The following is a 25,358-nucleotide window of genomic DNA, read 5'->3' on the forward strand; positions in this document are numbered from 1 at the left end:
GCTTTGCTTCCAAGGAGCAAGCATCTTTTAATTTCAAGGCTGCAGTCACTGTCCACAGTGATTTTGGAACCTAAAAAAATAAAATTTCCCACTGTTTCTACTTTTTCCCCTTTTATTTGTCATTAAGTGATGGGACCAGATGTCATGATCTTTTTTTTTTTAAATGTTGAGTTTCAAGTCAGCTTTTCACTTTCCTCTTTAATTTCTGCCATTAAAGTGGTATTGTCTGCACATCTGAGGTTGTTGCTATTTCTTCCACCAATCTTGTGGAAGCTGTAGATTGTTCCAGCTTGTGATTCATTCACCCCAGCATTTCAGATGATGTACTCTGCATAGAAGTTAAATAAGCAGAGTGACAATATACAACCTTGTCATACTCCTTTCCCAATTTTGAACCAGTCAGATGTCTCATGTCCAGTTCTAACTGTTGCTGCTTGATCCACATACAGGTTTCTCAGGAGACAAGTAAGGTGGTCTGGTAGTCCCATTTCTTTAAGAATTTTCCAGTTTGTTGTGATCCACATAGCCAGAGACTTTAACCTTTGAAATTCTTAAATGAAATATATGAAAACTATCCAATCAGAGTAAGATTTCACAATGATTAATGGCATTTTATGAGAGTGAATGCATAATAGAGAATTGATCTAAGCAGCTGTTTATCAGAACTGTAAATATGTTTGTAAAAATAAAGTGGTAAGGCCTAGGTTGCTTGGAAACAGAGGGCAAAGTTTTCTGTTAAGCAGCATATGCTTTATTTCCCAGGTGTTTGCTCCACCACAGTAACTGCTAAGTAGTAGGAGCTTTATTTGAGTGTGTTGGGAGAATTTATTTGGATGATTAGCTGGTACCTGAAATGCATTAATTAATATTGAAAATCACATAATTTGCCTTTTTTCCTGTTAATGGCCAATTTTTTCGCAAGAATAATTTTAATTTATTTTTTTAGCTGGTAAAAGAGTGAGTAGATTGTGACACAATTTCAGCCTTACTCTTTCTGATAGGATCAGAGAAATAAAAATTTAATATTACAGTGGAAATCAGATAGCTCTAGTTCAAAAACTGATCTTTGTAAACTTGTTTTTGTTATATTTACTTGCAGTCTTTATAGGCAAAGATCATTATAAAATGAAGAGGGATTTGTGCATTTAATAGGGTTCCTCTCATGACTAAGGATTATGGTAATTTATGTTAATGTGTGGGACTCAGTACAGAATAGGCACTCATAGACACTCAATACAGGATAGTCATTTTTACAGTGCAAAATGCCAGTAGGTGTGTGTGTACTTGTTATGTATGTTCCTGAATCATTTTCTTAGACAAATCTCATGGTAATTCCTTATTGAGGAGAAAAATAAAAATAAAGGCAAAACTGACAGAGCAGAGATTGGGTGGAGCCAGGGCAGATAGAACCAAGTCTGATCTCTCTAGCAATCTCTCATGGCCCCGAGCAGGGTTCCACAGCCACCTCTGTTGCCCTCACAGAGACCTAGAGCTCTCCAGAGGACAGCATGGAAACTGTCCTACTGGAGTTTAAACACTGTGGGTGCAAGAACTGAGTCATACTTACTTTATTAACTGATCGGGCATAGCCTGAGATCCAGCGGTAGAGTAGGCACACAGTGACTGGTCACAGTTTATTAAATGATTCACTTAATTCAGCTCTGATACTTCACAATTCTCTGTATGTCACTGCTAGGTGGAGTTACAGTTTAATGTTGAATTATCAAACCTGCCAGGAAGCATATATCATTTGAAGGATGTAATGATAAATATCATTATTTTTTCAGATCTAGGTTGGAATTTGCCCTTGACAAATAACAAGATGATGAGTGATGCAAGTGACATGTTGGCTGCAGCGCTGGAGCAGATGGATGGGATTATAGCAGGTAATCTGCATCCTCTAAAAGATGCAGTCATGGCATTTACTTGGCTCTCTTGGCTTTTTTTTTTATTGCAACTCTTTTATTACCTCTCCACTTTGATATTTTCATTTATTGGCTTTCTCCAGTACCTTTAGGTTCCCCATGGTTTCAGTCTTTGTCCTTCTCCAGTTTCTGCCAGAATCATTCTTAAATTTTGTTTTAAAACATCAAAAAATTGTGGTACCTTCCTGGGCTTCCAATCCAGAGTAAAGGTGACTCTGGTCCAGGTGGTCTGTGGACTGCACTTGGAGGGAGGGATTACTGCTCTACCCAATATTCGGGAATGTTCTCATCTTTTCCCTTAAATCCGACTTTCACTTTCCCACCAGTGACGCTCACATCTATTTATTTTTCCAATTCTTTGCTAAGTTTCAGGTCCCTATATCTACCAGCCAACCAGATAACCCCCACTGCAGTGTCTTATTATAGATGCATCAGTGTCATCATTTGAAACACTGAGCTCACTGTCTTCTCTCAGAAGCCCCTCTAGTTGTTTTTTTTTTAATTTATTTTAATTGGAGGCTAATTACTTTACAATATTGTAGTGGTTTTTACCATACATTGACATGAATCCGCCATGGGTGTACATGTGTTCCCCATCCTGAGCCCCCCTCCCACCTCCCTTCCCATCCCATCCCTCGGGGTCATCCCAGTGCACCAGCCCTGAACACCCTGACTCATGCATCCAGCCTGGACTGGCGATCTAGTTCACATATGGTGTCTTTATCTTGGCTAATCTCATAGTCCTCCCTCTTATACACTTTCACAAAGCAGTTTAAGTCATTCTAGACACAACCCATGTGTTCCCCCACTTAGTCAAATTCTGTCAGTTCTGCCTCCTACCAAATTCTCCCAGTCCCTTTTATCCTCTCTAAAATCTATTGTGTCTGTGCTACCGTTGTCCTGCTCTATCTAAATAACCCTCCCACTTGATGTCCTTGGCGCACTTGCTTTCCTGCTCTAGTCCATCGTTTTTTCCAGACCACCAGAATCTTTTTTTCGGAAATGCCAGTCTCGGCAGTGGAGACGCAGACATTAAGAACGGACTTGTGAACACAGTGGGGGAAGGAGAGGGTGGGGTGAATTGAGAGAGTAGCACTGAAACATATACATTATCATGTGTAACTAGATAGCCAGTGGGAATTTGCTGAATGGCTAATTCATTCAATTCGGTGCTCAAATCTGGTGCTCTGTGACAACCTAGGGGGGTGGGAGGTGAGAAGGAGGTTGAAGACGGAGAGGACATATGTATACCTGTGATTCATGTTGGTTATGGCAGAAGCCAGCACAGTATTGTAAAGTGATTATCCTCCAATTAAAAATAAATTAAAAAATAAATAAAATGCCAGTCTGATCATCCTCCTTAAGAATCTTCAGCAATTCTCTGTTACAGAAGCTGAGCAAAAGAAGTAGACTATTATCTCCTTGTTTTCTCATCCTGGTGAGGGGACTGACTAGTAGATGAGCCCCTTCATCCCCTGGCAGATCCCCCAGGAGTAGGGCTACCTAAGCTCTTCTGTCTTCCATGGGCTTCCCTAGTAGCTCAGTAGGTAAAGATTCTGCTTACAGTGCAGGAGATCCAGGTTCAATCCCTGGGTTGGGAAGGTCCTCTGGAGAAGGAAATGACAACCCACTTCAGTACTCTTGCCTGGAAAATCCCATGGACAGAGGAGCCTGGCAGGCTACATTCCACGGGGTTGCAAGAGTTAGACAGGACTTAGTGACTAAACCACCACTAAACCAAGCTCTTCTGTCACGTTTTGTGTCTTGTCTCAAGAGAGGGACTTTTATGTATTTGGGAATGAACCAATTACAACGAGGAGATGTCTGAATGGGTTGGCCTGCACGCACCTGGTGGTCAGGGTCCTGTTAGAGTTGGCCTTGACCAGTGACCAGGGTCAGGATATAGTTGTCCTGGCCCCAGCTGCTTCTCTTTTCTGGTCACAAATTGGACCCTACTCAACTTCGGTGGTTTGGAGAAACCAAAGGTGTTTTCCTCTTCCGAAGGTTCTTCTCTTCAAGGAAGTGACCTGCATGGTCTCTTTATTATACTTCTATGTCTTGGAGACCTTCTTTCAATTTGACCTCCTTTGTAGATTAGACCACATTTTGAGTACTATATTCAGTTCTTAGAATATTATTTTCACAGTGTCATTGGCAAACTAAAACTTATCTAGAGAAGGTAAGCATGAAGGTGAAGAGTTTAGCAAACTAAGGAACTAGTTATGTATAATCTAGGAAAGTGTATTCTTGCTTGGGGCATGATATATGGTTTTATTTTATTAACTCTTAAAAAAATTTTTTTCTGTTTTAACTGCCTTTTTGAAAATTGAAATATAGTTGATTTACAGTGGTATGTTAGTTTCAGGTATGCAATGAAGTAATTCAGTTACACGTACACATACTTTCTTTTTCAGATTTGTTTCCATTATAGGTTTTTATAAGGTATTGGGTGTGGTTCCCTGTGCTCTACGTGGGTCCCTGTTGTGTTTGTTTTCTAGGATGTGTGTGCGCTCGGTCACTCAGTTGTGTCCGACTCTTTGGGACCCCAGGGACTGTAGCCCACCAGTCTCCTTGTCCAGGCAAGAATACTGGAGTGGGTTGCCATTTCCTCCTCCAGGGGATCTTCCCGACCCAGGGATTGAACCTCCATCTCTTGCATCTCCTGCTTTGCAGGCAGATTCCTAACCACTGAGCCATCAGGAAAGCCCCATTTTCTATGATATATGCTTTTAATTAGTTTAAGGCCTGTTATATGGGAATGAGAATAGATTTACTCTGTCACAATTTCAGAAAATAAAATAATTAGAACCAATTTTAGGTTCTTCCCAGGGATTATATATAACCTTACCTCTCATCAAGGGAAGTGATATTTCTGAGGGATTATATGTCGCACATTCCACTAGATTGTGTCCTTGTTCCTCAGTCCTGGCAGGGCCCCAGGAGCAATACTAGAGCTATTAAGACAAGATTCCCCAGCTCTCATCTCACACTAAGTCAGTCACAGCTTTGTGGGTGGGATCTGGATTTATGTTTTCAAATTACCATCAGTATTTCTCCAACTGAGGTAAGAGGGAGAAGAGGAGAACTGACAACAAACATTTGGGAGTTTTTCTAAATACACACCTCTCCCCTTTTCCCACTTTGTTTTGTGTTGAAGACCGAACAGAACAGAGGGTTACCATGGGCTCACATGTTTTTTAAATCATTAAGTTGCATGATCCTAATACTTAAAAGTGCTGGAATATAGGACATTATAATCTGTCTGGGTTTTGCTGCTTTTCTGTTTTTCCCCCCTCCTGACATTCTCACCTCTATTTTTTTTTTTTTTTTTTTCTGATTTCTCATCTCAACTGTGCAGGGTTTCCTGAGGAGGCTGATTTAGATGGTTGTGTGGCTCCATTAGCATTCATCACTGTACATATCAGTGGTTACCGTTATCATAGTTTGGTAGATGTTTGATCCAAATCTTGTAGTCCGCTGATCAGGGACATCAATGGCATTAAATAGCTGGAAGAGAATTCCTTTCCCCATTGTTAGAACTGATCAACCCTGTGGCCAGCTGAGGAGAGAACTTACACATTGGCTAACAGGTCTCATCCAGTTGTAAGACCTTTAGATTTGTGAGAAGTAAAGAGAAATTCACTCAGTTGGTTCCAACTCTTCGTGACCCCATGGACTGTACAGTCCATAGAATTCTCCAGGCCAGAATACTGGAGTAGGTAGCCTTTCCCTTCTCCAGGGGATCTTCCCAACCCAGGGATCGAACCCAGGTCTCCCACATTGCAGGCGGATTCTTTACCAGCTAAGCCACAAGGGAAGCCCGGATTTGTGAGGTGATGGCCTAAATATCATAGTTGCTGAAATTTAAGCATAAAGTTAATATATATATTTGATGGTATGTTTGATAGACCAAAAACTAAAAATCAAAGAGATGTAGAGGTGTCTATGGGTGCTTTCAGAATGCACTGTGAGTCAGTGTATGTATTTAAGTAGTAGACTGTTTTCCGTAAGAAGTGATAGAAAATAAAAATGGCTTTAAAACTATATTTTGAAGCTAACATTAGCAAGAGCATTTGATGCTAGGCTGCAAACAAAATTGCGGGGGAAAGTGTTTATCCACACATGCTCCCTTGTACATATACAACGTACGTGTGTAAGGTATTGAACTTCAGACATTAAATTCTAGGCAGTTAACTGAGAGCTGGCTCTCTTACCTTTGAAATTATGCTTTGCAATTTCCACCTCAATATGCAGCTTCTTTCTAGGGGGATTTAAAAACTTTATGCTTTCTAAAATTTTTATTTTGGGGAATACATGGCTCCACACAAACTGATCTGCTCTCTTCTTAGCCTGTGTCTCTTGAGCTCAGCTCATCTTATACCAAGACCCATCCTACTCTTACTATGCCACACAGCTGGCCTCCCTGTTAGGTATTTACCACTGATATTTGGGAAATGGCAACCCACTCCAGTTTTCTTGTCTGGGAAATCCCTTGGCAAGAGGAGCTTGGCAGGCTGCAGTCCACAGGGTCGCAAAGAGTTGGATACAAGAACTAAACAGCAACAATCTCTCATCAATTACATAGTTTTTACTTTTTCACCAAATGACTATCCCTTGGAGAGATTTACGTGATTGAATTCTCTTTTCCCTACTTGTTTGGTCATTCCTCACTGTGACTAGACTTGCTTGCCACCTTCAGCTTTGGTATATTATCCAGCATAAATCCCATTGCTCTCTCTCTGATTTTTTTTTTTTTTAAACCTAGGTTCTAAGGCCCTGGAATATTCCAATGGGATTTTTGATTGCCAGTCCCCCACCTCCCCATTCATGGGAAGCTTGCGAGCCCTGCACCTTGTGGAAGACCTGCGCGGGTTGCTGGAGATGATGGAAGCAGACGAGAAGGAAGGCTTGAGGTGTCAGATCCCGGACTCCACGGCAGAAACGCTCATTGAGTGGCTCCAGAGTCAAATGGTAGATATCCGCTCATTACCAGCCCCACACCCTGAATCTTCCATTGCTTAGTCCAAAACTTAGAAGACAAAGTAGCTGATCCGAACAAGAAAAAACAGCTACAGGGCAACAAGTTTGCCCCAACTTTATCCATTAAGAGATTCTGATTTCCTTTTGACTCTAAAGATAGTTTTTTACAAATTGATGTTGGTATACATTTCCTATGTGCCAGCTGGTCACCTGATTTTGCCCTTAAAGGTAGACTAGCATTTGAACTGTTCTCGAATGATTTGCTGTGGCTTAAAACAAATAGTCCTGTGAGGGAAAGAGTTTTGCACTTAATAGATGCTTTACTGGTAATATTGGGAAGTTTATTTGAAAGGGCCCGATAGCGATTCAAAATAGGGAGTGCAGTGAATGTTGTAGTTGAGTTGCTCAGTCATGTCCGACTCTTTGCGACCCCGTGGACTGCAGCGGGAGCAGTGATTAGATTCTAATAAGGGACGGGTTGGTGGCAGTATGTGGTGTCAAGCGCCATCTAGTGGTTGTGACAGTCATCTCGATGCCAGTACATGAGTGAGTCTGTGGGTTGGGCTCTGAATGGTGTTCTTAGTCACTGAACAATGAGCCTCTTTCTAGGCATCCTTCTCGAAAACTGATGGCATGGCAGATCTGCCCTTCCCCTGAAAACAATGGTAAATGCTATGTTTTAGTATGTGTTAAACACACAAAATCCACAGAATGTCACAAAAATATTCAAAAGAGGAGCTAGAAAAAGTGTTTAGTTTGTAAATATTTAATGGATAGATTTTCAGGAAAATGCATGAATAAGCTTATAAGTTAATTGTCTTTATATAAAAGTTAATGAAAATTGCATGAAAGAATGAAAATCTATTTTTGGTCTGTGATGCCAATGTCAGCTGTTTGCTTTGGGAAGCTTAATGGTATCAGTATATCCTGCACCTAAAGCATTTTCATGTGATGTGACACAAACACCAATGCCCCCCTGTTCCAGCCAGCGTACCTCCCCATTTCAAGTGCAAATGGTACAGTCCATCTTTTAGCGCAATGGTACAGTCCATCTTTTAGCGCATCTCCGCAACCTTGATTAGGGTAAAATACGCATAAGTATTTTACTTTGCATGTCTTACTTTGAGATAGTTTACTTTGTATGCTAGTATTTTAGATATTTTCTTTGTATCTTTTACTTTGTGTAATACACAATACCTAATTATTGCACCTTTAGTTTTTCTGCAAGTTTCTCCTCTAGAGATTTAAGTATCCAGGTCTGCTGATTTCTTTGGGGAATTGCTTCATGCTCTGAAACCAGAGATTTCCTGGCATATTTCTCAGGCTGTTTCTACCTCCTCCCTTGCCCCTTCTTTACTGCTTGTTTTCCTGACCATTCAGCACACTCTGGGGAGGGAACTTAGAGGAACCCATCCCCACCCTGCATTCAGAGGCAGCCAGTGCAGCCAGAACATGAGGGCACTGTGGTTAAGTGTTTCACTCGTGTCCAAAGTATCTCCATTAATAAGGTGCTCAGTCTGTTAAAGTGTTTCTGGAAAAGATTGAAAGTGATGTGGTGTTTCCTGAAACGTAAATCATGTCATCCATGCCTTTTTGAGAAACCTACGGTGGTAGTCACATGTGGCTTAGAAACCACAGTGCTTGCTGGACTGCAAGCCCTTTAGTTTAGCACTTGTTCCTCGTTGCCTTCTGACCTCAGAGCTCATTGTCCTCTTTTGCTCCACTTCAGGCACGTGGGCTTCCTCACTGGTTCTCAAACATGTTGGTGAAACTGGGCCTCAGGGCCTTTGCACTGGCTGTTTATTCTGCCTAGAAAATTCCTTTCTCAGATTATCTGGATGACTAGCTTCATTGCATTTACTTAAAAGTTGTGCTCTCCGTGAGGCCTTTCCTGCCCACCCGATCTAAAATTTCACATAGTTATTCTTCATAGTACATCTCCCTACTTTTATTTTTTTACTATGAATGTACCACGTTCTTATGTACTGTGTATTTTCCATATTTATCTGTATTTTTTTGTCTCTCCAACTGGAATGGAAGTATCACTGAGACTTTTGACTGTATTTAAAACAAATCAAAACAAAACCACTGCATCAGTGGTTCCTAGAACAATGCTTGGCATGCAGTAGATGGTCAGTAATTACATTTGTGATGAATGTTGCTCCATGAATGATAAAATGGTATATACATTTGAATGAACTGAATTTAATATTTATTAAAATAGCATTTATTTATTGTATTTATTGACTTGATGGATAATAGCTTGTTAATTTGTGGTTTGGTTGCTCTTTGTGTTAATATCTAACATTTTAAAGTTATGTATCCACAAAATGGACAAATACTTTACACACCTTAAAAAGATTCAGTTTTTATCCCAAACAATGGCAGTTAAAAAACTAACTAAATGTTAACTCCAGAGGGGTAAGTTTTCTTGGGTTAAACTTATTTATATCTGTACAACTGATTTATATCCATCCCCTCATGTGAAATCCAGTCCTTCCAAATTACATGTATTTTTGCAAGCACATAGAAAATGAAATTAAAAAAAAAAAGATTGATGACAAAGGGCAAAGCCCAAAGCAAGAAGGAGAGAGTGGGAGTGAGTGTTTGGAATAATGAAGACATAGGTTGTGCGACCTTGTTGTTTATCCTTCTGGATATACCAATTTACATCTGCTAATCCCCACTGGAGGACAGAGGAGCCTGATGTGCTTCAGTCCATGGGATCACAGAGTTGGACATGTCTTAGTGACTTAATACCAACAACAGTCCCAGCTACCATAAACACCGGGAACTATATTCAGTATCCTGTGATAATCAATAATGGAAAAGAATATAAAAAAGAATTTGTGTGTATATATATGTATAACTGAGTCACCTGGCTATACTGTAGCAACTAACACTGTATTGTAATTGAACAATTACAATAAATTCAATAAAAAATAAGCTAAACAAAAAGGCATGGGTGTGACATGAATAGTCAGAGCTTAGCCTATTGTAGACTTTAATTTTAGAACCAAAGGGAATTGAGGCAGTATTAAGAATCCAACAGGTAGAAGGTCTTATGCTTGCAATTTAATGATTTGCTGATAGTATAGATGTCTCCCATTTGATATCTAAGAAGCTGTGATGTGTTTTATGATCTTAAAAGTGGTATCTGTACATGTTTTGGGCTTCCCTGGTGGCTCAGAAGGTAAAGAATCTGCCTGCAGTGCAGGGTACCTGAGTTTGATCCCTGGGTTGGGAAGATCCCCTGGAGAAGGGAATGGCGACAAACTCCTGTATTCTCGCCTGGGAAGTCCCACGGGCAGAGAGGTTCCTGGCAGGCTGTAGTCCATAGGTGTCACAAAGAGTCGGACATGACTGAGCATGCATGCAGATACCTAGAGTAGTCAAATGAATTCATAGAGAGAGAAAATCGAATAGTGGTTGCATTGGCGGGAGAAAGGGTGGGATGTGGAGTTAATATTTAGTAGATACAGAGCTTGAGTTTTGCAATATGAAAAGAGTTCTGTAGATGGATGATGGTGATGATTCCACAGACCTGTGAATGTACTTATTGCCACTGAACTGTACATATAAAAATAGTAAATTTTTATGTGTATTTTATCCTAATCAAAAAATTTTAAATTAGAAATTTGTTAAAATTTGGTGGCATCTTAGAATTGAAGGAACACAGGATTCTCCCGATTGTGTCTTAAGCTGTTTGTCTCAGTTTCCTCATCTGTCAAATGGGAATGGTGGCTTCTGCCACACAGGATTGTGAAGATCCTATTAGCTAACGTATGTTGAGTGCTTGTCGGTGAGCCTGGCAGAGGATTAGTCAAAAAGGTCATAGTGAAGAGTGGATTGTAGAGAGTAGAGGGAAACATTTAGCAGGACCTTTTACAACGAAGGAAAGAAAGGAGTTGAGCCTGGTTATGGGGCGGGGTGACGGTTACCAATTACTTATATAGTTTACTTCTTTCACAGAAGAGTGCAGACATTTCTCCCACTATGGAGAAGCTTCCACAATGTTTTAGAAGAACTTATTAATGATACAAGTTACATAATTAATATTTCATTCATGCTTAGTGACAGCCAACCTGAAAGTCCATTTACTTAAGACTGACTGATGCTAAGCTTCTCATTAGTGCAACTGGGCCTTTGCGTTTCTAATTACTATTTTACCCAGGCCAGGAAGATGCCCTGGTTTCCTGCAGGGTGCAGGTTATTTCTTCGCTACTAATTTCTGCTGCCCTGTTAATTGTTTTAGATGATCAGAAGCGGGATAAGAAAATGGAAAATAGTAAGACTGTTACAGTGAAGTGAAGTTAAATCTATAAAAATGAATTTGTTTTAATTGGGTAGCTAAACATGTAGCTCTCTAAGAAGTAAGTTTCTTTTAAGACTTGAGATTTGTCTCCTGTGGTAAAACAGCAGCAGCAACAAATTGGTTAAATATGACATATTTGTTCAACTACTGAGGTATAATTCTCTGTTTCAATTGTGAAATGTATGTTAACACAAATATTAATAACAGAGAATTATGTACTTTATTAAGCTCAAAGTTTAAGAGGGCAAATAGAAAAAAGTCTTAATTTTTTGAGCCTAGCAAGTAGTTTTTGTTTACTTTAGATCTAACTTGATGCACTGCCCTAGAACATCCTTACAATGCTTTTTCCAATAGATAGAGGCAAGGTTCATGACCTTGACTGGATCCTGAAATCCGAAAGTGTCTGGTTGTTTGGGAGCTTTAATTATGACACAATCTCAAAGTCAGCAGAAATTACAGAAAAAGACAGTTTGGGGGACTTGCCTGGTGGTCCAGTGGTTAATAATCCACCTTGCAATGCAGGGGATGCAGGTTTGATCCCTGGTCGGGGGAACTTATCCCACGTGCTGTGGAGCAACTAAACCCACGTGCCACAGCTAGAGAATCCATGCACATAGCACAAGATCCCACATGTTGCAACTAAGACCCGACACAGTCAAATAAATTAATTTAAAAAAGAATCCCCTTAAAAAAAAAAAAAGACAGTTTTCAACAAAGTGAATGAAAATACTCATGGTAAAAACTGCAAATCAGGCATAATAACCCAGTAGTATATCAGTGGGGGAAATGAAGTGCTCTTGACTGACTTCTGAACTGTTAAACCATTATAATGCATTTCTATCTTTTCTCTATGTTGAAAAAGATAATATTAATCCTAAGTGTCCCTTGGGTTAAATGTTTCGTAAAAATACCAATACTCATAATTTATTTAAAGAGTTCAGACACGGGGCATGTTCTCTCCAGGGCTTCTAGCTGTTCTCCCCAAGTCCTTGACCCCCAGCTGCACACGCCATCCCCACCCCGCCACCCTCTGATCCCTGCTAGTCTCTGGCCAGCTTCTTTCTCTTTTCCTGTGTGCCTCCAGGGAATGTTTTTCCAGCCTTGGCAAACAAGATACATCTTAAGGTTATATCCTGTGTGTGGTCACAATTATACGAGCTGTGCCTCTTCTCTCACTGAGACATCCTAGCTGAAGTTAAACCTGTTTTTCCCTTATGCTTCTGGAAAACTCCCATGGAAAGGGTCCATAGAAACAGGAAAGCACATGGACCAAGTCAGCAGAGTTCTCCATCAAAAGATGCCAGTGTGTGAACAGTGAGAGAGGCGCTTTCAGTGAAATCCCAGGCTGCCGGTAGTTGTTGGAATTGAATAGAAAGATTCCTCTATTCTTTTACAAAAGTAAGTTAAAAAAGAATAGTGTTAGTCACTCAGTTGTGTCTGACTCTTTCCACCCCATGGATTGTAGCCCACCAGGCTCCTCTGTCCATAGAATTCTCCAGGCAAGAATATTGGAGTGGGTTGCCATCCCTTCCTCCAAGGGATCCCTGAAAGAATAAGTGGCAAAAAAAGTAGACACAGCATTTTTCCTTGATCTCAAAGTTCTCCTTCCCAAAGTAAAAGAGATTCTTCTGCTAGGTCTGCAGCCTGTCACATAGCTGGGTTTTTAAAAAATAAGCTTTCATTGGAGTATAGTTGCTTTACATTGTTGTGTTAGATTCTGCTATACCGCAAAATGAATCAGCCATACATATACATATATTACATCCCTTTTGGACTTCCTTCAGGTCACCACAGTGCATTAAGTAGAGTTCCCTGTGCTATATAATAGTTTCTCATTAGTTATCTATTTTATACATAGTATCAATAGTGTATATATGTTGATCCCAGTCTCTCAATTTATCCCACCCTCCCTTAACCCCTTGATCTCCATATATTTGTTCTCTATGTCTGTGTCTTGGATTTTTATAAATGCTGAATATAGGAATGAACAATGGGTGAACAAATGAATGTGTTTTGTTCCTAGAATAGGAGCTGGCTTTAGCTTTGGGGGACTTCTGTTTTCCACACGTCTGGAACTCATGGGGCTTGGGAGCATACCTGTGACTGGGATAATGTTGCAGTCTCAGTGTGTACTCCTCTGCCCGCTACAAAAGCTTCGGGAGCGTCGTGATAGGCCTGAAAATAAGGTGAGGAAGGGGTAGAGCCCATCTTCCCTTCTCAGGGATCTAAAAGAACTCTTTAGGAGACACTGAAGCAGTCTGTCTCTTCACCCGGTGCTGGCCGTGGATGCACAGACACGGGGATGCAGGCGGGCCCTGGCCACGTAACAGGACAGCCGCTGCTCGTGGCCGTGAATAGTTTAATGTGGCATAGATGCTCCGAGGGAAGCGCACTCATGATACTTCTGAAAAGACTGGCAAATGAAAGCCCTTGGCATCTGCTGTTCTCGCCAGCATTTCAGATATAGTTACATTTTTGGAGTAGTGAGTCTTAGAGGCTGACCTACTCCTGTGGTTTTTCTTGCTCCAGAGCACTTGTTTTTGCTCCAGCTGACTGTTTAGTTAAGAAGATGCCTTCTGTCTCTGGGAAACAAGCATCGTGAAAATTAAAACCCAGAAAAACAAAACCCCGAAGCCATAGTCTGATTCTGTCATGTCTGTAATCTTGACTTGGAAAGTACAGCATATATTCAGGATCATTCTGCTTTTCAGTCTTTGATGTACTTTCTGACAACATTGAATAAACTGATGTCTTTCTAGGAGAAGGGTCATGATTGAGTTTTGGGGGTATGATAAAATGCATGTGAGATTAGTTCCCCTTTTGGATTTCTTAGCAAATGAGGAGATGGTGAGATTTTGGAATAAGTAGAGGGCTTCCTGAAGAGGCTGTTCTTTTGAACTTCAGTAGAAATTTAGGAGGAAAATGTAAGTGGGGCGTTTGCAAGATGGCCCTGGAGTCAGAGGTGCCATAGTACAAAGGGGCGCTGGCCAGGCGGAGGGGCTGCTCCAGTGGCCCTGCGTGGTAGCGATGTTGCCCTGAGATGATTGTTTACAGCCCAGGAGCAGGCCTCTCCATCCTAATCACACCACATCGAGTGTGAGGACCAGACAGCAGAGCCCTGCTCCTGCCTGGGGGATTGGTTTCCAACATTGTTGACTCTTTGTACAAGAGTGTGAGATGCTGTCTTGTGTGTTGGACCCAAATGAAATGTGACTGTGATATTTGTGGCTGAAAGATTCAAGTCTTATTTCAGTCTTTCCTCTAGTGGAAAGCAGGTAATGGATGTTTGCATGCAGTGGTAGAAATATTAATACTGTGATTAGGACATGAAAGACCCTGTATTAGATATATCATTTGGCAGCTAAAGATAACATTTAATTAAATGAGCTTTAGTTGAACACACCTTCCTTTTTATTTCTTTCTTTTGGGGGGCCATACCGTGTGGCTTGTGGGAGGGTTAGGGTTAGGGTTAGGCCTAGGGTTAGGGTTAGGCCTAGGGTTAGGGTTAGGATTAGGGCTCTCAGGTCCCTGACCAGGGGCTGATCCTGAGTCACGCCAGTGCAAGCCGAGAGTCCTAACCACTAGGCCAGCAGGGAACTCCCCACTTTCCTTTCTTGATATTGAATTTTAAGAAATAGAATCATGAAATCATAAGTGTATGGCAGTTTTAAATCTATTATATTTATGGGATTTCCCTGGCAGTCCACTGGTTAAGACTCCACCTTCCAATGCAGGGGGTTGCGGGTTCAGTCCCTGGTCAAGGAACTAAGAGTCCACATGCCACATAGTATGGCCAAAAGATTAGACCAAAAAAAAAAAGAGGCTAGTATATTTACTTGGTGGGGAGAGAGCTAGAATGAGAAGAGTGTGAATGTGTGTGTGTGTGTGTGTGTGTGTGTGTGTGTGTGAGAGAAAGAGATGGTGCTAATCCAACTCTTTTTAAATATTTGTTATCTATTAAATTGGACTGATTTTCTTTTCTCCATTTTAATTCTGTTACCATTTTGATATGGGAATGCTGTATTCCAAAGGAGTTCTATATTATAAGATAAATAAGTTTAATCATAGCAAATCACGACTGGTGTATTGATTTTGGATTTTTACAGGACAACAGAGCTCAGGAAAGAACAGCAAACCAAAAGTGAAGGTTGGGGAGAAAAGAGAGCTAGGTGTAGGCCAGTGCAAACCAATAAAACTAAGAAACTCAGACAAAAACACAACATGGTACTTTCTACAAAAATAACAGAAGACTCCCACCTGTTGTGAAGCTGAAACTGGGTTTGAGAACAAAGGGTCTTGTCGTTGTCGTCTTTATTTTTATATATATTTTGACGCTTTCTGTAATAAAACATTTTAAAGAAGAGAATCATATAATGCAAAATGTTAACATTTGTAACATCTTTTTACTTGATTGTGTATTTATATTTGATGATTACAGGGAAATTAATATAAAGAGAAGAGCTTCTATTTAGATGGTGAAGGGTAAAGTAGATGGTGTGTGTAGCACCTGCCATGTGAATTCAGGCAATTCATGTTCTTGGGTGTGGTTTCTGCCTAGCCGTAGGATTCTATAATTCTGTGAGGAATAAAGCTTTTTAGACATATCCCTCCACATCCTGACATAATGTCAGGAAAATCTGGCAAACTCCTTAAGTCCCTTAATTAAAGTATCACTATTACAGTCCAGCTGCCTCTCCTGCCCCGCCCTCCCTGGTGTATTCCAGTCCCGCCCCTCCACACCCACTGTTAGTTGAAGACTGCATTGGTAAAATCTGCACATTGATCCAGTTATGACCTAAACTCTCAGCTGGATTGAATGTGGTCAGTAAAGGGTTGCATCGTGAGTGGCACTAGAAAGAGTTCTTTTGAAGGCATCTCTGGGATTTTGAGTAAAATAATTTGGGCTGGCTGGTCTTCAATGCATTGGATGTTAAATTCACCCAGCAAGAGTTTATACCAAATATGTTTTTAATTATAGGCTTAGAATTTCATAAGCATTGTGGGAGAATCAAAATAAATGTAATAAAGTTTCTATTAGCACTGAAAGACTATTAGGAAGAATAAATGACTGATGCATAAAATCACTTGTAAGCCCTCCCTTACAATATGGCAGAATATGCTGAAAAGCTAATCATGAAGTTCAAGGCAAGACGTGGAAGAGAATTCAGTAGAGGAGAAGAGAATAACATGGTATAAGAAAGAGGAGGTGGGAAGCAGCTGTGAAAGGTGGATTTCTGTAGGCAGAGAGAAGTGGGAGCTGGTACGGAGGTGGGCACAGAGCCTTGGAGTTAGATCTTGGAAAGGAGAATGAAAATTCATTGAGAGAAAGAAACTGATGAGATAAGGATGGAGGCGATAAGTGTAGGTCAATTCACAGGGAAAAAAGAAAGTCAAGGATCCAAAGTAGAAGAATGGTAAGCTTGTAAGAAGGAGTTAAGAATCAGTTCTCCCGAGACTGGCAGGAAGAAAGACAGGGAAGATGTAGGAGGCGATATGCAATACTGTGTGTCGAAGAAGGAAGTATATGAGGGAGTTCGTGCAAGAGGGCCTCAACTACTGACCGTTGAAAAGGTTCTGGAGGGAATTCTCTGCAGGGCCAATGGTTATGGTTCTGCACTTTTCACTGCCAAGGGCCCAGCTTCAATCCCTGGTCAGGAAACAGATCCCACAAGTCTTGCGGCATGGATGAAAAAAAAAAAAAGCTATGAAGTCACCTCTTAAATATGGTAGGAAGAGAGGATATGACTTGAGGGGAAAGGAGCTAGTGATCATGGTGTGTGCATACCAGGTAGTAGAGGAAATGTGAATAAATGCCTTGCTCAGAAGGAAGAAGGCCAGGATAAAACCAAACATTCATTCATCTTTTATTTGCCTGGTGTTTATTGAACATCGATCAGTGTTCATTCAGCAGTCGGTTAGCACCCACTGTGCATCAGATTGAGAGGACTGTACAAAGAATTCAGAGTCTGTTGGTACAGAGAGTTGTGTATGCAGTCAAGTCTAGCCTAGTCCATTCAGTGTGATGCCTGCTGCAACAAAGGGTTGTCTGGGTGTGGTTAACTAGCATATAACTGAACAGGCAACTCCTGGGAGACATTCCAGACTAAGCCCCCGTTGAGCTGGATCCTAAGGAATGAGATGGAACAAGGAGGGAAGGCGTGGGAGATGCAGTCCATGCAGAAGGAATAGAGTTAGTGTTTGAGAGAGCATGCCGGGTCTGGGGAGGCATGGAGTGATCTGGGAGGAAGGGCGCAGCAGATGGAGGAAGGATAGAGACAGCAGGGCGTTTGCCTAGTGGGATGTGCCTCTTGCTAGCATTTTTGAGGCAAAGGCAACAAAAAATGGCAGAAATTAAGTGTGACCAGAACAGACCTTTATCTACTTGAATATACCAACAGAATACTTCAGAAGTGCATAACTATTCCTGTGGTGGCTCATTTGTCTTTTATTCCTTAAGTTATTTTAGTGTTTAAAAATAAACTACTCATGAGTGTTACGACTGCTTGTAAATACAGTGTTGAGAAACATGAGCTCATTGTGGTCAATTTTTAGTATTTTTTAAATGGATCATTTTGTAGAACTGGTTTGGGGGACAGCTTATTTCCATATCATAGGCAGTAGCTTCAAAAAACACTTCTAGAACTTGCTCTAGAAACAGTTCTGATCTTGCTATAGTTTCCTTCAGTCAGGAGAAAGAGGACTTTTACTTTTTTGTCCTCACTAAGCAGAAAGCTTTTTTTTTTTTTTTTTTCCTACCCAGGAGAACATGTCTGTTGATAAAGCATTGCTTGTGTAATTTTAAAAGCAGATGCCTGCTAATGTTCATGGTCAAAATGGGAGATTTAAAGTCATGTAGGGTGAGTCTTAGCAACTTTCTCAGATTGAGAACATGCATTACACATCCTGCTTCTTTCCCCAAAAGCAATCCTCAAGAGGTTAAGGTAAATTTCATTTTCCTGGTAGTCCTCAGGGATGGAAGTCGTCCTAGCCACTCCATCAGTCTCCTTCTAATACTTGTAATTTAGTTCTGGCTGTGATTATGCTGTGGTTATTGTGCAGGTATGTGGTCAAGCAGCTGATGTTAAAAATTGCACCCATATAGTGTGTGCTTACTACCTAGTTTCAGATTCTCTTGTGGTCTTATGGGATGTATATATTTTTAGAAGAAATGCTGTGCAATTTTCTTTTTCATTATTTCTCCATTTTTGTTTGTATTTGTTTCCTTCCCAATACATAGCTTTTGGTATTTCCAGAATTTATACTAGAAAATGCATTAATTGGAAAGGTAGAATGATAAAAGCAGTTGATTCTGGAAAAATAATGGCTGTCACATCAGCTATGTTCTGGGCAGTAAGGATGTAGAGTGTGTGTTTTCTCTGATTCTAAGTCTGGGGTGGTTTATTTGCTTTTCCAGTTGAACTCTGGTTGGCCCCGTTTAACCATTTTGGACTCCACTGGTTTGTATTTCTGTTGTATTTGAATGAGTAATCAGAAAATTCTATTGGGATTACACATTATGTGATTATGAACTATTTAAATGAGATACCAAGGGACACATCACATATACTGCTGTGTTTCAAAATGACGTTTTTATGTTGTCTGCACTCTGTAAGCCTTTTCAATGTGTCTCCTTAATCACTTGCACATATAAGATGGCTGAGAAAAAAATCCACACTTCCACCCCCAATCTGTATTTCCTTTGGCATTTGTACCAGAACATGATAAATCGACAGTGAGCTTGGCCCGTGCTGCCAGTGGAGGACTCAATGTTTAAAGTCTTGAAAAGAAAAACAGAGAAGTGCTTCAGGGAGAAAGGGAACACTTGTTCTGTGATCTGGAGACTGGAGTAGCGGGAAGAAGCCTGCAGTCTCGCATTTGCAGCCCTGGATTTGGGACTGTGAGAGGAGAGGGGAGGAACGGACGGCCCCCTCAGTACATTCCCATTGATCATGGCATTCAGGAGAAAGAGGGATTTTGTGCCCAACCACACACTCACAAAGCATTGCATGTCTCAGGTGGGTATTCACTGCCAGTGACTCTCAGGAGTCACTGTCCCTTTTGGGTCATGGTTTTCTGCTTGATGAGAAGGGCTTTGTTGTTGTTGTTGCTGTTTTTATATGAACTATGTTGCATTCTAATATTTTGTATTAATAGTAACAGCTGTGCTGAATTCGATTCAGGTTCCTTGGATTAAAAACATACGCAGTTTTTATTTTCCCACAGTAGTTCGGTGTTAAAGAGGGTCAGGCTTACATGTATCACTTCCTTTTTCAGACGAATGGACACCTCCCTGGGAACGGAGATGTGTATCAAGAAAGACTGGCCCGTTTAGAAAATGATAAAGAATCCCTCGTCCTTCAGGCAAGTGATTTTTAAATGCTTTTTTCCCCTCATGACTTAACTTAGAAAGACCATTTTAAATTGGGGTGGCAAATTCAGTTGCTTACAGGAGCCAGACTGCTAATAGAAATAAGTACGGGGCCATCTATACACATTAGGGACCGGTGAGGACTGTGACGGAACAAGGGTATGCATACCCCGTCTAGAGTGAGCGGCCCTTAGCCTCTGCTCTTCAAGGGCCAGTTTGGTGATAGCCACAATGTCATCTGATTTTCTGATAAATGATCTTTTTTTAAAAAATACATATATATGGCAGAAATTCTGACTTTGTAACTATATATGTATATATGTGTGTGTCTGTATGTTCATATATCTATTTCATAAATATGAATAAGAATTTCTGAATCTGAATATATATTTAGTTTTTTCAATTTGAAAAATGATGCCATGGACCAAACAAAGCAAAGTGGGTAGTGGAGTCCTGTTTGTAGGTTAAATTTGAGTTTTCCTCTCCTTCACCGTCTTTTAAATCCTTGACAAAGAGTTTTACTTTGGTATTTTGAACTAAAAGAACTGAAGCCTAGGGAATCCCCTGGTGGCCTGATGGTTAGGATTCGATGCTTTCCCTGCTGTGGCTGGGTTTGATCCCTGGTCAGGGAACTAAGATCCCACAAGCTGCGTGGTAGGGGAGAAAAAAAACCAAGCTTATTTAGTAGGCTGGTGATCCTTGGAAGGAAAGCTCAGAGATTTGCAGTAAATACTGAGGATGAGAGACCAACCTAGTGGCTCCTCTTGGACCTTTGAGCTGCATCCTGGCTTTTGAACACGTTTGTGGACGGTGGGATCATGAAAGACCTCACAGAATTTGGATTCCCAGGATTCTTTTCTGTATTCCTTGTCAAGTATCAAAATTGAATAGTCCTTGTGGCAGCCCTGACTGAGAAGGGAGTTTGCAGGAGAATGTATACATGTATTAATATATGTATGGCTGGGTCCCTCTGCTGTTCACCTGAAAGTGTCACAGCGTTGTTAATATGCTGTACCCTAGTACAAAGCAAAAAGTTTAAGTTAAAAAGAAGAAAAAGGAGATGTGGTATATAGTATATATATATTTACAGTGGAATACTACTGTGTCATAAAAGAAGAAGGAAATCTTCCCATTTGTGACAATGTGAATGGACCTTGAGGGTATTAGGCTAAATGAAACGTCAAGACAGAGAAAGGCAGCTACCAATTGTTTTCACTTATATGCGGAATCGAAAAGACAAAACAAATGCAAAAAACAAAACTCATAGATACAGAGAACCGATTGATGGTTACCAGAGAAGAAAGGTATCAGAGGATAGTTGAAATGAGTGAAGGGCGTCAATGGTATGGTGGTGGATGGTGACTGGACTTGTTACGATCACTGTGTAGTGTGTACAAGTATCAAATTATTGCATTGTACACCTAAAACTAATATAATGTTATAATATTTTACTTCAGTAAGTAAATGCTATAGACCACTTTCAGTCGGTAGTGAAAGTTGCTCAGTCATATCTGACTCTTTGCGACTCCGTGTCCGTGGAATTCTCCAGGCCAGAATACTGGAGTGGGTAGCTTTTCCCTTTTCCAGGGGATCTTCTCAAACCAGGAATCGAACCCAGACCTCCTGCATTGCAGGTGGATTCTTTACCAACTGAGCTATCAGGGAAGCCCTCCACGGACCGCTTTGGGAAATAAAACAGAACTAGTCCTTGAGGACTTCTGTTTCAAATATTAACTCCATTTCCTCTCTTAATCTCTAATACTGTCTCCCATCCTCACCGGCCCCTCCAAAAAAGATAATTTGTGTACATGCTCTTTCTCATAAAGAGTTGCAGTGTTTTTATCCTAGAAAGTGTTGCACATCCCCAGTTCAGCCCGAACTTCCTTAAAAATTGAAGAGGAATCCCCAAACCAACATGCATGATAAGAATAAGCGTGTGAAGGGCTGGTTTCTTATTAATGCTTAGATTTCTTTCTTTTTTTTTTTAACAACCAAATGATTGGTAACATCATCCCAGTTTTTGTTCTGTGTAGACAAATAACGTTGACAGTGGGACCCAGATTCTTCCTAATCCGTGACAGTGTTTTGCTCTGTGTACAGGTGAGTGTGCTGACAGACCAAGTGGAGGCTCAAGGAGAGAAGATACGCGATCTGGAGTTCTGCCTTGAAGAGCACAGAGAGAAGTTGAATGCCACAGAGGAAATGCTGCAGCAGGTATGTTCAGAGGTAGGGTTTCCCTGCTGACCTGTTGGAGATGCTACATTTATATGTTGTGTTTGCTCTGATACAGTGGTGAATTTCATGATTCACTTAGACTGGCTTATTAGAAGCAAAAACCTAGAGTTGTGGGTCTCCAAACACACACAATAGAAAGTGTTCATTGCAATTAGTGTCTAGAGTAAAATATTAATAAGATTGTACATGATTTCAGTTTTCCTCTTTATGCTTTCATACGGTTGCCTCATTTCCAACCATGAATGTATATTTTAGAATTAGGAAAAAGGGCTTCCCTGGTGGTTCAGATTGGTAAAGAATCTGCCTGCATTGCAGGAGACCCAGATTCGATCCCTGGCTTGGGAAGATTCCCCTGGAGAAGGGAAAGGCTATTCACTCCATGGACAGAGGAACTTGGGGGACTACAGTCCATAGGGTTGCAAAGAGTCCGACACAACTGAGTGACTAACACACAAGTACATTATATGACTTTTAGTGGACATAATTTATAACGTATATGGGCACACACACATGTATGATGCTTGTCTACTAGAGGACCTGTAATACAGTGGGTACACTGCACGTGGAATAGGACTGTTTAGTCCTGCGCTTTGCCATTTCTTTGCTGTAATGACTTTCTGCAAGTTCTTAACCTCTCTGTTCCTTAGCTTCCTCAACTGTTACAGTTGTTCAGTTGTTTCTGACGCTCTGTGACCCATGGACTGCAGCATGGCAGGCTTCCCTGTCCTTCACTAACTCCTAGAGTTTGCTCAAACTCATGTCCATTGAGTCAGTGATGCCATCCATCCATCTCATCCGACCCCTTCTCCTCCTGCCTTCAATCTTTCCCAGCATCAGGGTATTCTCACATGAGTCAGCTCTTTGCATCAGGTGGGCAAAGTACTGGAGTTTCAGCTTCAACATCAGTCCTTCCAGTGAATATTTGGGACTGATTACCTTTAGGATGGACTGGTTGGATCTCCTGCTGTCCAAGGGACTCTCAAGAGTCTTCTGCAATACCACAGTTCAAAAGCATCAATTCTTCAGCGCTCAGCTTTCTTTGTAGTCCAACTCTCCCATCCATACCTGACAACTGGAAAAACCATAGCTTTGACTAGACAGACCTTTGTTGGCAAAGTAATGTCTCTGCTTTTTAATATACTATCTAGGTTGGTCATAGCTTTTCTTCCAAGGAGCAAGCGTCTTTTGATTTCATGGCTGCAGTCACCATCTGCAGTGATTTTGGAGCACAAGAAAATAAAGTCTCTCACTGTTTGCATTGTTTTCCCATCTATTTGCCATGAAGTGATGGGACCGGATGCCATGATCTTAGGTTTTGAATGTTGAATTTTAAGCCAACTTTTTCACTTTCCTCTTTCACCTTCATCAAGAGGCTCAACCTTTGAACAAGGATAATTCATGGGTTATCCTAATGAGTTTCTATCTCATAAGGTTGTTTTGAGGATTGACCCACTTAGTACATGTAAGAACAGTACCTTTCACATAGCAAACATAATATCATCATCAGTATTATCACAGGCTTAAGAATATTTAAGTTCATATATGTGTTTGTCAATAGAACATATGTCTTCCCACAAAGCAGACATGTACTGCTTATTGAACACTAGTTTGGCTCAATGAAGGTTAACTTTCATTGAGTTTAATTAACCTCAGTGAAGGTTAATTAAGCAAATAATTTTTCCAGATGTTTCTGTTTAGAATTAATCTTCACATCCTCTACTTAATAATACTGTTTTATGGTCATAAGAAAGACACATCCATATGTGACTGTTTATAATAAAGCAGCTTTTGCATGTATCTCTTCAATCCTAATAGGAGCTTCTGAGTAGGACATCTTTAGAAACTCAGAAGTTGGACCTGATGGCTGAAATATCTAACTTAAAGTTAAAACTGACAGCTGTAGAGAAGGACAGATTGGATTATGAAGATAGATTCAGAGACACGGAGGTAAGTGATGCCCTTTCTCTCGCTTTATATACATATACATACACACACACACACACCCCTGGAGAAGGAAATGGCAACCCACTCCAGTATTCTTGCCTGGAGAATTCCATGGACAGAGAAGCCTGGTGGGCTACAGTCCATGGGGTCGCAAAGGGTTGGACACGACTGAAGCGACTTAACCGCATATATATGTACACATACGTATATATATAGATACAGGGCTTCCCTGGTCAGACAGTTAAAAAATCTGCCTGCAATGCAGGAGACCCAGATTCATTTCCCAGCTTAGGAAAGCCCCTGGAGAAAGGAATGGCTACTCACTCCAGTATTCTTGCCTGGAAAATCCCATGGACAGAGAAACCTGGTGGGTTACAATCCATAGGGAGATCTCCTGCAAAGCAGGAGACCCAGGTTCCATCACTGGGTCAGCAAGATCCCCTGAAGAAGGGAATGGCCACCCACTCCAGTATTCTTGCCTGAAGAATTCCATAGACAAGAGGAGCCTGACGGACTATAGTCCATGGGGTCACAAAGAGTCAGACATGACTGAGCGACTAACATTTTCATTTTAATTTATATATATGCATACTTATATATCTCACACACATATATTTCTAGAACAAGTTAAAATTCCTTGGAGTTGTGAAGAAGAGGCAGTTAATTACTATATGCCCTCATTATCCATACTTCTTTTTAAGAATAAGCTTACATTGACTTTTTATCACTAAATGATAATAGTAATTTTTATTTTGAGAGTTTTGATATGAAATATTAATCCTTTCACTCGCCTTTAAAAATACTTTTGACTTTAGGACATTTGGAGTTTCTGTCTATCTCTTTGCCATTCATGTATCTGTCTGTCTGTCCGTTCATCTGTTCATCCATACTGATTCTCTTCATTGTGGAAATAATGGATTCAAGTGCATGACTTTACTAATAGTTTTTATTTAGGCACATTGATTATTCACTGTATAATAAATTTTTAAGTAGGTATAGCAAACATGCTTTCATTATGTACTCATGGAATCACAGATTTTAGAGGTCATTTAATTTGGACTTTTACTTTTGGTCTATTCCACATGTAAGTCATTCCAGTTGTTAATAAATACAGCCGATTATACTTTTGTGAAATTCAGGGTAGATTTTACACCTTGAAGTACCCATTTTCGTGGCTAAACATGCTTTCTTGTTTGTTCAACTTAGTTTATTGTTACTCTAGGTCTTCTGGTTAACTGCTTTTTTTCAGGAGGTGCAATGCAGAACATATGAAATCTACTCATTAGAAAAGAAATATAAAGAGCTGTAGAAATTTTTTTCTCTCCTAGGGACTTCTCTTCATTTTTCTCTATTTTGTTTGCTTGGTTGGGTATGGAGAAGTATCATACTTAGCTACAAAATGGGCACCAAGAAGGAGAGAAGAGAAATTATTTACTTACTCTTCCCCTCTGTTTTCATATCAAGTATTTATTTTATGCTGACTGCATGCCATCATGATATGAGCTATATTACATATGTTTTCCACTGTATGAAAGTCCTTCATAGATCTGAATTTAATAAGGTTTATACTCTTAAGTTGCAAAGAGTCAGA

At 40.5% G+C, this 25,358-nt stretch overlaps 1 protein-coding gene across 12 annotated transcripts in view; it reads left to right on the forward strand.

Moving 5' to 3' along the window:
- Positions 1-25,358, forward strand: part of PPFIBP1 (PPFIA binding protein 1) — a 195,461-nt gene that overhangs the window by 125,953 nt on the left and 44,150 nt on the right. For all 12 annotated transcript variants that reach the window (XM_070453840.1, XM_070453839.1, XM_070453837.1 and 9 more), the window contains 5 exons: positions 1,788-1,886; positions 6,691-6,896; positions 19,495-19,581; positions 21,689-21,802; positions 23,639-23,770. In XM_070453840.1, coding sequence (XP_070309941.1) covers positions 1,823-1,886; positions 6,691-6,896; positions 19,495-19,581; positions 21,689-21,802; positions 23,639-23,770 — 603 coding nt within the window. In that variant the 5' untranslated portion in view covers positions 1,788-1,822. The remainder of the gene's footprint in view (positions 1-1,787; positions 1,887-6,690; positions 6,897-19,494; positions 19,582-21,688; positions 21,803-23,638; positions 23,771-25,358) is intronic.

Source organism: Odocoileus virginianus, chromosome 23 (genome assembly GCF_023699985.2).
Source record: "Odocoileus virginianus isolate 20LAN1187 ecotype Illinois chromosome 23, Ovbor_1.2, whole genome shotgun sequence".
In the NCBI taxonomy this organism is placed as follows: Eukaryota; Metazoa; Chordata; class Mammalia; order Artiodactyla; family Cervidae; genus Odocoileus; species Odocoileus virginianus.